General features: G+C 27.5%; 1 protein-coding gene across 1 annotated transcript in view; it reads left to right on the top strand.

The window, feature by feature from the left end:
• Positions 1 to 12,519, top strand: part of LOC111614283 (obscurin-like) — a gene marked incomplete at its 5' end in the record, with an annotated part of 69,942 nt that extends 57,423 nt beyond the window's left edge. Inside the window, 6 exons of the mRNA XM_023355659.1 lie at positions 1,771 to 1,991; positions 6,823 to 6,967; positions 7,650 to 7,809; positions 9,763 to 9,914; positions 9,993 to 10,125; positions 12,368 to 12,519. Of these exons, the coding sequence (XP_023211427.1) occupies positions 1,771 to 1,991; positions 6,823 to 6,967; positions 7,650 to 7,809; positions 9,763 to 9,914; positions 9,993 to 10,125; positions 12,368 to 12,504 (948 nt within the window). The remainder of the gene's footprint in view (positions 1 to 1,770; positions 1,992 to 6,822; positions 6,968 to 7,649; positions 7,810 to 9,762; positions 9,915 to 9,992; positions 10,126 to 12,367) is intronic.
• Between the last annotated feature and the right edge of the window lie 324 nt (positions 12,520 to 12,843).

Raw genomic sequence — 12,843 nt, 5'->3', positions numbered from 1 at the left:
CACCAGACGGAAAAACAAAAAATATCGTGTATCCACAAGCACTCCAATAAATAAATAGAATTGAAACGACACTTTGAAATGTTTTCCCAATGAAAATGAATAATAATAATAAGTTTCAATAAAAATAATAAAATGTAAATTGAATTTTATCATAATGAGTTTGTTTGAATTTCCTTTCTTCTGAGATTGCAGCAATACGCGACGGGTAAGCTAGTATTTATATAATAAGTTTCAATAAAAATGATAAAATGTAAATTTAATTTTATCATAACAAGTTTGCTTGAATTTCGTTTCTTCTGAGATTGCAGCAATACGTGACGGGTAAGCTAGTTGTTTGATAAAATTTTTCAAGACTATTTACTTCCCATTATCAGATTAAACCTTAATAATAAGCTTAATGACACTAACCAATCAAAATTAAATATTAAAATATGAAATTAATTAATATTCAAACAACAAAAATGTAATTTTAAAAAATTTCTAAGCATTTTAATTTTGAGGTGATTTAATGTTGTTGGTTAGAACTAAAATAATTCAACATAAGTTAATTTGAATTATTTTTGTTCTTTCTATACTAATAACATTGTTTATTAGGTTTTGAATTATCTCATGATTAGAATGCTTAGAAATTATTTTAAATTAGTTTTGTTTAAGACATAGTTATTCTATGTTTTATATCAGTATTTGATTTTCAATGTCATTGTTGAGATATGAATTGAAGATGAGACATAAATAGTCTCAAAAAACATTTTATAATAAATTTAACTTCTTGAAAGTTATTAGCAGTAGTGTCTTATTGATAATATAAAATGGAATCATTAGTCAACAAAGAAGATTTATTATTTACTCAGTATATCAGATTTAATTATCTAAAAAGTTATATTGTATAGTAGATATCAAGTATTTCTAATTAATAACTTTTTGTTATTTTTAGGTTTAATGAAATTGTTTAAATTAGTCATGTTATTAATAGTTCATCATCAAATCAGCTGTATTTCACTATTTTCTATGGACATTTATTTTGGTTTCCTGCATCAAATTAAACTTCCTCAAATATAAAAATTACTTATTTTTCTCTATAACTTTAAGTACTTAATATCAAAATCAACTTTCACTGAAAATTTTAATAAAACATTTAACTGAAATTTTTGAGTGAAAATCAATTGGATTAGTACTCTATACATTATACTTTTGAAATAAATACTTTTACTAATAAAAATTAAACAATTTAAAAATATATTTGCTAAAAATTTACATTGTAATTGATATAAATCTACACGTCAGTTGATCATTCTGTGTGGACTATTTAATTATGAAAAATAATGACATTACACTTAGATATATAAAGATTGTATATTTTCATTATAACATATTGATATATTTAAATAGCCAAAACATCAAATACAAAATTATAAATTTAAATTTATAATTTTGTATTTGATGTTTTGGTTACAGAAAAACCCCCCAAAAATCCATCAGAAAATGCAAAAATCTATAAAAGTAATTTGTTAAATGGTCATCATCAAGCTAAAAGACCTTGAAAGTTCGAATGCAGCTGTTAAAACAAATGGTTTGAAAAGAAGTTTCAGAATTGGTAATTGTATTTCCTGTTGGATTTTTGGGAGGTTTTTGTAGAATTTAATTACATATGCTGTACCTAGTTTGCATTGTTGAATTTTTTTCTTACATTTTTTTAGAAAAAGTTTATTATATGTTACAAAGAAGTTTACTGAATATTTTTTGATTCAATATTCAATTAATTTCTTTCAGCATTCTAATGCATCATGCAGGAGATTTTATCGCCGAAGACCACTTGATTCTTGTTTCACTCATCCTAGTCGCATGATATATCCTCATGATGTTGAATATACTCCACCATCAACACCAGAAAGGCATTTAGGACACAGTCATGTAAAACCAGCTGCTTTTGATGATGTAACATTTCAGCAAAAAATTGTACGCGAGCCAATAGATTTTCGTTCAGAAAGTCAGTAAGTGTTGCATGTATTTATTTGTAAATAGGATTCCATATTATATTTATAAATCAAAATATATGTATTTGGGTTAAATCTGAACACAACACTTTTAAATTTTCTAAAATTATGAATATGTTCAGTAAATCAATATATTATTAAAACAAAACAAATAACAATGATTGTTCTTAAGTGCATTAAACAATATTGCAAATATTTTAAATAATGAACCAAATATGACTTAAAGAAATAGTAAAATAATATGAAATTTTTATATGACTATATAATTATAAAATATTTTTATATGAAATTTATAATTTTTATAATTAGTTGATTTCTTGTATTTTGAACAAAAATTTGCAAGTGAAATGCTAAATTTGCTATTAGATTACTGGCAGTACTTAGATGCTATTGATATTTCAAAAGCAATAATTAATACAGTAAAACTGTGATTATCTGAGGTAATGGCTTTGGTCATCCATTTTATCTGAGGTAGATGCTACCTCAGATAAAATAGATGACTAAGGCCATTTCAGATTAAAAATTACAACTACAAAAGATTTATATGGTATAACTTTTACGATTCTTTTTACACTTTATTGAATTTGATCTTATATAAAAACAACAATTTTTACATAGTTGTTATTCTAGCTCAGTGATTCTCAAACTTTTTCGATCCACCGCCCCCTTTGTTCCATAAAGTTATACCCAACGCCCCCTAACCCATTTTCTCATGTGTGAGAAAAGGATTGGAAATATTCTTACGAAAACTTTTCTATGAATCTCACACTTTGTGCCCTTACTGTACATTGTTCTCATCATCTGGAAACCATTAAACGCAATGTTTCCTCTTATCAGCCCCAATTTTGCCTTTGGTCATCGTTCAATACCCTGCCTCTATCATAGATCTATTCATCGCGCCAGAAGGGGGCGTTATTGCTTACTTTGAGAAACGCTGAGCTAAAATAAAAGTCAATGTGTTAGAAATATTCAAGTTGTGACCTTCAATAAAAAATAAAAAATATATAAAATGTCAACATTTTATATATATTCCGTCGAATTTTTATATATAGAATTTGTCTGCCGTCGCCCCTCGTTATTTCCTTAACGCCCCCCAATTCTCTTTGAGACTTCTACTGCCCCCCTGAAAGCCTCCAGCGCCCACAAGGGGGCGTTATCGCCCACTTTGAGAAACGCTGTTCTAGCTTATTGTTTTGTTTTAATTTTAGTTTCAAAAATTCAAAGTTTATAGTATCACTTTTTACAAATTTATCATAAAATACAATAAGTTCATAAAAAGTGATGCTATAAGTTTTGAATTTTTGAAACTATAATTTTTACTTAATTTATTACAAGCTAATATACTGTACTTACCATAGTTTTAAGAATAAAATGTGTATTATGGTAGTTACATTTTTAAAATTGTATTATACAATTATAAAACACATCAAAAACACAAAAATACTCCATATAATCTTCAAATACAATAAATAATAAATCTTACTTTATACTTATTACACCCATTTTAAGTTATTGTTAAGCTTTTATACACAGGCTACAAAGGTGATGGTGACTACAAATCAGTTTGCTCACACGATTGATGTACTGTATAGGTAATTACATTTTAATAAGAACTGGTTTGTTTCAAACTGAAATTAAAATGATAAAAGATAACAGACAGAAATCATCTTGTGATACATGTTACCATTTTAAACTTTCTTATATGAATTATAGTACAGTAGAGCATTGTTTATCCGAATCAATTGGGGACTGAGGTTGTTCGGATAACTTATTTTTCAGATAACCAATTATGTACGAAAAAATATATTAACCTATCCCATGTTAAAATTTTTCTCTGTTGTGTGTCGCTTCGCATTAAATTTTCGTCAATGTTAAGCCTAACATAAAATTTTTAAAATAATAATCGTGGCTATTGTATTGTTAAAAATTATTTCTTTACTTTTTACAAACAAAATAAATATATTGTAAAATATAAAAACAAAAAAAATTATACTTTAGAAGTTAATCTAGTATCAAAAACGTTTGATTCAGTATGACACACAGTCCTCAGAAAAACACCACACAAAAGTGCCAGTGCTGCCAGCTAAAACACACACCAACAAAAAAAATATTGGAGTAGCCCAAGATATAGCCAAAGATTGCAGTTCCACAGCACTAGTGAAAATTTAAATTTGCCAACTGGAATTTTCGGATAACTGACGTTTCAGATAACTGACTTTCAGATAAATGACACTCTACTGTATAAGAAAAATAGTGTATTCACAAAACATCTTCTAACTGTAACACTGTGTAGAGTAATAACTATCCACAAAAAATTTTTATATATCAGTGTTGTGTTTGTTACAATATCTACTAACGTTTTCAACACTGATATATAAAGGTTTTTTGTGGATAGTTAGTGTATTCACTTATGAGTTTGCCTCAGATAATGCAGAACTTTTGTTAATCCAGGCTTGGATATTTGGATTCTACTGTACTATAAGTAATGTACATTATCTCATGTAAAAAAGTTAATAATCAATTAAAATTGCCATTGTAGGCCTGTATTTAGGTCAGATCCTCACAAGTCTCTCAGAATGGCAGGCTGACATTTTAGCTACCTCCTCCATCAATTAAACTAGTTTGTCAGTCACAAATGCTTATTAATAGTTAATTTCTTAATGGTCTATACTTTGACCTATTTCAACTGTATTTTTCACATTTGTAACAATTGTCTTTTGAATTTTCTGTTCAGAACTTTTATATTGAAATGCATTTATAACTTCTGGATTTAAAATTTTAGTTTTTAGGTTTTTCAAATGAAAAACTTAATTAAATAATTTTAGGAAAATTAAAGAATTTAATTTTTATAAATTTTTGAATCCTAAAAACATTGTAAGGAATCAGATTTATTATAAAATATACTATATAAATATTACAGTTTGTCTGCCTGAGGAATGTGTCTGCCTTAGTTGTGAAAATGATGTCATTTTCACAACTAAGCATGTTCAAGATGCAAAATAGTATACAATTTAATATTGTATAATTATTTCATTAAAACTTTGTAATAAAAAAATAATAATAATAAAGTTTTACATCCAATGCTATTTAGGCAAGATAAGCCTCCTCCAAGTAACAGTAGAAAAATACCTTAAATAAAAGCAATAAAAATATAAGAAAACAAAATGCAAATGCCATTAAAACTAAAGCATTTTTACATATATGCTTACATAAAAATCATGATACAAAAGATCCTTCACATTTTTGACAGAGCTGCCAAATCAGTAAAAATAGGAATTTTGGGAGATTAAAAGCCTGAAGAAAGGACAATGAAAACATGAGTTAAGATTTTGTATATGTAGATTAAAATAAAAGGGTGGGATAAAACCACAAAAATATTTGAAAGTAAGGATTTTATCAAAATAGGAAACTGTCTAGAACTTCATTATTTTGAAGACAAAGATGCACAATGTCAAAGGATTCAACATGTAATAAGTTAGCAAATTTATTTAATACTAGATATGTTTAGATGATTTGCTAATGATTTTGCTTTTTTGTGTTTTTGAGACAGAGGCTCAAATGGGAAGACAGTAATCAATAATAGATTGAAAATTGAGAAAACTAGGGGAAAATAGAGTGACAGTTTATCCACATGATTCACCTGCTTACAGCCGGTTCCTTAGTAATATAGTCACTATGTTGTTTAAAAGTGAGTTTATTGTTAAAGTAGATCCTAAATTATTAATGCAATTGACATAAGGTTATCATTGTAAACTAGGTAAAATTGAGTGGTTTTTAACAAGAACAAAATACATTGAGAAGTTTGTTAAGACTGATAGAAAGATTCAGAAATTTAGGTTGATGGAAAGAGGGTTGAGAACATTTTGTAAGATGCTCAGATTACTGTTTGATTTTAAGGTCATTAGAATAGGTTATAGTACTAGAGTTTAGTTGATCAAGTTTAAATTAATAATAGTTTTTGCACATAAATCATAATTTTTTAGTTTGAATTTACATTGTCAAATGAACAAATTTTCTATCTAAATGAGAGAAACTGTTTTTATTTTGTATATAAACAAGAGTTTGATATCAATGTGTTACAGTGCAGAAAATATTGTTAATTACATAAAAACTAATTTATGTTTCTTTATACACACACACCCTTGATATTTATGAATGTCAATGTTCAGGAATTTTATCATTTGTATTTGGAAATTTATGCACCAAAATTTCAACTTTTGTGAAAGGTTTCAATCTTTTGGAAAATGAGAGATTATGTATTACTGTAAACTCGAGTTGGCACTTGTGCAACTGGTTGTTTGAGCAGGCACAATGCTAAAAGGTCACTGCTCTCACTCATTTGTATGGTGTCTGTTATAAATTATGTTATGTTTTGTTTAATTTTTTTCTTTTGGCTTAAATAAAATGACTTTTTCAGCATTGTAAACCATTGCAAAGTATATTTATTTAATAAAACCATTCATTTTTATGAAAAAGTTTTGAAATAGCAGTAATACATAAAGTCTTAGAACAAATTACAAATTTAACATTGAAAATAGAACTCAAAAAGTTTGAGAATTCAATGTTCATGAAGTTATTACTTGGCTCCAATTATTCACAAACATTGGGATCAGTGCACATAAAAAAATGAAAAATTTACTGTTTATAATTTTAGAAAAAAGTATTTTAGGTTAAGAGATTTGACAAGATGTTTTTCCTTAAAATAATAATGGACTGATCATGTGAGTTTTGTTATCAGATGTCATCCTTGTGCAGACAGACTATAATATAATTCATCAGATTTAAATTTATAACTGTTGTTTTCAATGTAAATAATTCAATTTTTTAGATACCAAAGTGGACCAGATACATTCCTTCTTCCACTCCATGATAGAGAATTTCCAATAAGAGTAAGACAGTATTTGAGACTTGGAGCAAGAAGAAGTCCTACTCTTGCAGAGCATTTGAGACAAAAACATTGGGGTGATAGTGAGGTATGATACTATTTGTTTTTTAATTATAATTTTGAAATTAAATTACTATCAATTTAAACTTGTTTCTCTTTCCAAATACTTACATTCCAAAAATTAGTTCAATCATATTATATAATTATTTTAATAATCAGAATTCACTTTATAGCAATAGAAAAAGTAATGAAGTAACATACAATAAAATTGACAGTTAGTTCCTAAATAGTTCTCTGAAATTATTATATGTTTATTTTCTGTGTAATAATCCACACTTTAACTATTATTATTTTCAGCTTTCAAGGCAGAAGTTTAAGTTGGAAAATAATAATAATTAAAGTATGGATTATTACACAGAAAATAAACAGAGAACTAAAAGTGAGGCTTGCATGTAGGTGTAATTGAACGTTTTGAAAAAAAAATCACAATAGCAAATGAATGTATGCAAAGCATAAAGGATTTTTCATATGTTTAGAGACATTTTTGGTAATTTTTGACAATGAAAAAGCTAGTTCATGAGTTTGTAATTGCAAATTAAAATTAGAAGATAACCTACATTATTGCATAACTTTCAAACATAGATATCCTATGAGAGGTCCATACAGCATTATAGTATATTAGCAGCTTTACTGATTAGATTCTTTCTAAAATTCATTTAAATTTTAAAGTAATTTTTAAAGATATTAATTATATAATGTATATGTTTTAGATTACTGTTAAGGAAAGGCGTCGTTTTGTTGATGTAATGGACAAAGAAATTTCTGATGAGAAAAGAGGATTGGTACATTCCACGCCACTTCGACTTCAAAAAGAATTTGGATCACTTGGAACTGAAATTGGAAGAAAAAGAAGTATTCAGAATGCAGAAGGCATGTTTCAAATATATTATACATTGCTTAAATTGAATGATTGTCTTTTAAAATAATATTTTAGTCTCTATATATAATTTTTGTTTTTTTTTATCATTTTTCATTTAACTCTGAACTTAAAATAAATAAAACAAAAAATATTCATTTTTCTAACTTTGATCTTTCAAAACTTCAAACATTTTAATTTTAATAATAAAAGTTTTTATTGATCAAAATTTGACAATATATCTTGTAATTTGTAAACTATTTAATTATTATTGAAAAGCATATCTATTAATCATTTTGTTATCAGAAATGCTTATTTGTGTCATGTGTTTTTCTTGGTTGTTGCTATAAATTATACTTTTTTAAGTAAAGTAAAACATTTTAATGTTTTGTTACTGTGTTAATATTACAAATATTAAACTGTATTTTTTAACATATTAACTTCCTGTGCTGACATAACTTGTGAATATAATGTGCACTCTAACTTTTTCCAGATCTTGACATTTTGAAAATGGGATGTTCATTAGATTTGATGGATAAAGAAAACATAGTATATTTCAATATTTCATGGGATTAAATGGGAATGAATAATGGCAATACTTAGATGCATTATGTATAAATGACATCATACAGTGGAATCTCGCTTAACAAGCATAATTTGTTCCAACTTACTTGCAACACAAAACATTTGTTAAGCAAAACAATTTTTTTCATATAAATTAATTTAAAATACGATAATGCATTCCATGCCAGAAAAAAATACTCAGATATTTTATGTATAATGTTTATTTACAGAAAATTATACAATATACATTGTTAAGGAGTGTGGAGCATGAATCATCATCATCATCATCATCATTCTTCTAGCACAGAATGAACCAACCTGAAATGCGAATTCGATTTGTAGAACAAAAAAAAAAATCTAAATATAATAATTTCTAATACTTAATTATAGCCTTTATGTTATATAATAAACAATACTTTCCACGAATTTGGCATATTGTTTGGGGTGTTTATTATACAACGGGCTATGGTTGTCAATGCTTATATATAATATGTCTGAACACAAGTTTGGAAAAATGTGTGATAACAAGTGACACTAAGATGCTAGCGGAATGAGTGCTAAACACAGACTGATGTAGTATGTGCACAATCCAGGATTTCTCCTCTTCTCGTCACTCGTTAAGTGAGTCATTTTTTTACAATTTGTTTTGCTCGTTATGAGATGCTAATTAAGCAAGGTTCTACTGTATTAATTAAAATAAATGTTATTGAATTTACTTTTTCTCATTTTTTTAAATAATACTTTAATTGATAAAAATTGCCATATTATGAATAAAAAAATCTTAAGATTATATATACAAAAACAACTATAGACATTCATTGACCCAATTTTTAGATTAATGCCAAACAATTGCTAGAGTACACTGAGCTATAATAATGCTATTAATTACTAATTAAATGTCAAGTAATTTAGCCTAGAGGTTGGCATTAGTTGCTATCTCTTGATAAATTTAATAATTATAATTAAATTAATATTTAACAATTAGAAGATTCTGGAATAAAAGAATTGGCCTGAAGCAGGACTCAAACTTGCAATGTCTGCTTGCTGCATGGATATGTATCCAGTTATGCTACCCAGACCATCATCCAAATTAGTAGCATTATTATAGTTGGGTTGTCTAGTGTAATCCAGTAATTAGTTGGCTTTAAAAAAAAAACACAACTAATATATTAATACTGTCATTGTAAGATTATATTATGATTTGTTCATTAAACATATATAAGTGAAAAAATCTAATGATTTCTCAAAAAATGTTAAAGGTTAGAATATATAATTAATCAGTAAAATAGTACATTCTAAACTTTATATACAATTTTTAAATGTAAAATGCTTTTAAAAAACAATATCTTAATTTTATTTTGCTTATACTTTAAAGTAAACTACATTTAAACTTTTATTTATAGCTTCTCCTCCATATTTTCGAGAGAAAATCAGAGATGTAGTTATCAGAGAAGATGAAGATGCTGTATTTAAATGTTTTGCTGTTTCAAAGCCTCCACCTCTTTATTCTTGGTTTAGAAATGATGGTATTCTCATTGAAAGCAGCAGAATTGAAGTATGTAGTTTTAAATGTTATTAGATTATAAATTTACTTTCTTAAAATGGTATAATAAAAATATTTGTATATTGTTAGATGAAGCATTACAAAGATGGTCATTGTGAATTACGATTAAAACCAGCTAAAGGATATGATGTTGGCTTATATAAATGTGTGGCAAGGAATACTTACGGTGTTATAACATGTCGTGCACGATTAAAAATTGGAGGTGAGAATAAAGTTTAAACTTTGAAATAGAAAATGTATGTAAACAATATGCTAAAGAGTTAAATATTTTTATTGAATTCAACATTATCAAGTTTATAAACACAGTAGACTTTGTTAACAATATCTGCAAATATGATAAGCAGTCATTTTATGTTATATGTTTGGGATATGCTAATTCTGATAAGTTTAAATACATTTATAAAACTTTGTTTATTGTAATCAGAGTTTTGGTTAACTTTTTATTTGCACAATATAAAAAAATATAAAAGAAACTAAAACATTTTCAAACTTCCATTGTGTCTAATCATCAGGAACAGTTTTTACTTCATAGAGATGACCTTTTAATTCAAATTGTTATTTTTAGTTAAATAGGCATTTTCATTTAATCTCAAAATGTGGCTATCAACCACATTTTGAGATTAGATGAAAAGACAATTCCTATCTTTGTTATTTGCTCACAATACAATAGTTTGAACTGCTGTATTTCTTATTTCGATTATATGCTAACTGTTAAAGACAGTACTGCAAAAACACTGCAGTTAAACAACACTGAATGAATTATTATTAATTAATGAATCTTGAAGTTTTTCATTTTTTAATTGTCTTAACGTATCCAAGACAAAACCTTTCTCACTTGTTTCTAGCCGTTTATACACAAGTACGAATGTTTTCGGCCTTCTTTAGGTACACTGTGGTCTGTTAGAGCGTCAGTTGTTAGAAATTCATACGGTTTGAATTTCTGTTTGAATTTCTACCAACCAACACTCTAACAGACCACAGTTACCTGAAGAAGGCCGAAAACGTTTGTACTTGTGTATAAACAGCTAGAAACAAGTGAGAAAGGTTTTGTCTTGGTCATCTTAAAATAGTTCTAGCTCCAAACGCATAGAAGTGTCTTAACGTGTCAAAGTCAATAAGAATTTTCACTAATTGTAGTCTTATTTAGCCTCTTAAACTTATCAGTTATTGTTATCAGTATAGACAAGTTCTGACAAATTACAATAAACTGATTCCACTATACTAGCAATTATTAATTCTGATATAAAAAATTCTGTATTATAATTAATGGGTGTTTTTCATAACCAAAGCAATTCAATCAATACATCTGTTTATACTCTGTATCTATATATATAACCCATTGAATGGGTATCTGTCCGCGTAACGGTATGCCAAAAACGGGCACTAGAGGTGCCCTAGCGAAGATTTTAAATTAACAATAAATTATTTTTATTTGTAATAGGAATTTACTATTTATACCACGGAATGGTATAAATAATTATTATATGCCTTGCCTTGCCTTATTATATGCCTTGATTAACCTTGCGCTGCACGTTTACAACATCCTGTGACTCAGTGAACGTCACGCATTGACTCACGGGAAATTTGTTGAAAAAATGGCAGATACATTTAAAATCAAGGTTTACAAGCGAATATAAATAAACAAATTAAACTATTTTAAAGTATTTATAGAATGTTTAGTAGGTAGAAATATAGATCCATATGACGCGATTGGGATGGTAAGATTTACCCTCCAAATGAAGGGGTGGTGACCCCCCTCTGTGCGAACAATAAATGTCTAATGAACCATACCCCTACGCATGACTCTTCCCGAGATATAGCCCTCCGAAAATTATTCTATGGGTCACATGACTGTCTGTTTGCCACAACTTATCCTGCGAATGCGCACTCGGGCACACCCCCCGAGTGTGGGTGAGCGTGCATTAATTTTTTGTTCGTGCAGTAGGCTCCCTTTTGACCACTGTGTCACATGACCAGAAATGACATAGGTGAATTTTCAGGTCTTATATTTCACGAAGAGTTGTGCGTACGGGTATGGTTCCTTTGACTTTATTGTTCACACAGGGGGGCTACAGTTTGAGGGGTCGCCATCCCTTCATTCAGAGGGTAAATCTTACCGTTGGGACTTTAACGGAGCTGTATTGATAGGAACAAAAAAGTCAAAGGAACCATGCCTCATGGAAATTTGTAAAGAACACCCACTAGGGGGTGTCCTGGGCTACTAGTATTTAATAAATCATATCAACTCCTTTATGAGTTCATTTATAAACATTTTATATTTTTGGCAAATAAAATTATTTTAAATTTTAATATTAGGCAAAAACTGCATTTCAAAGATAGCAAGAAGATTAAAATATGTATCCTTGATCTCACAATCATTCCACAGAAATTTCTGAAGAATTTAAGTTAGAATTATACATTAATAAAAGAATCACTTTTCTTAGATGTCCCAGGTCATCCTGAGCCACCAACCGTTCAACAGTGTTCAGATACAGAATTATATGCTGTTTGGAATCCACCAAAAAGCGATGGAAATTCTCCTATTTTGTGTTATTCTTTGGAATATAAAAAATCAGGTTAGTTGTATATACATATATTAAAAATATTTGATCAAACTTTTAAATGTATTTTAGATATTTTGTGCTAATTTTTATTATAGAAAAAAATAATATAAAAATTAGAAAAATAATTTTACATTTACTTCTTTATAATACTTGTAAATATTATAAATAAAATAAAATAAAATATATTAATTTTTATTTAGATATAAATAAAAAATAGAGACTATTTTTGATTTTATTGTTATAACCAGTAAAAATAAATTATATGTATTTCTATTCACAACAGTTCTTCAGACTAAAGTATAAATATACAGTACTAAACCACTTTTCAGATCAAAAATCTTCAGTAAATAATCACA

Source organism: Centruroides sculpturatus, unplaced genomic scaffold (assembly GCF_000671375.1).
Source record: "Centruroides sculpturatus isolate CEXI.00-Female unplaced genomic scaffold, Cexi_2.0 scaffold2049, whole genome shotgun sequence".
Lineage (NCBI taxonomy): Eukaryota > Metazoa > Arthropoda > Arachnida > Scorpiones > Buthidae > Centruroides > Centruroides sculpturatus.
This window is presented reverse-complemented; position numbering and strand designations above follow the sequence as displayed.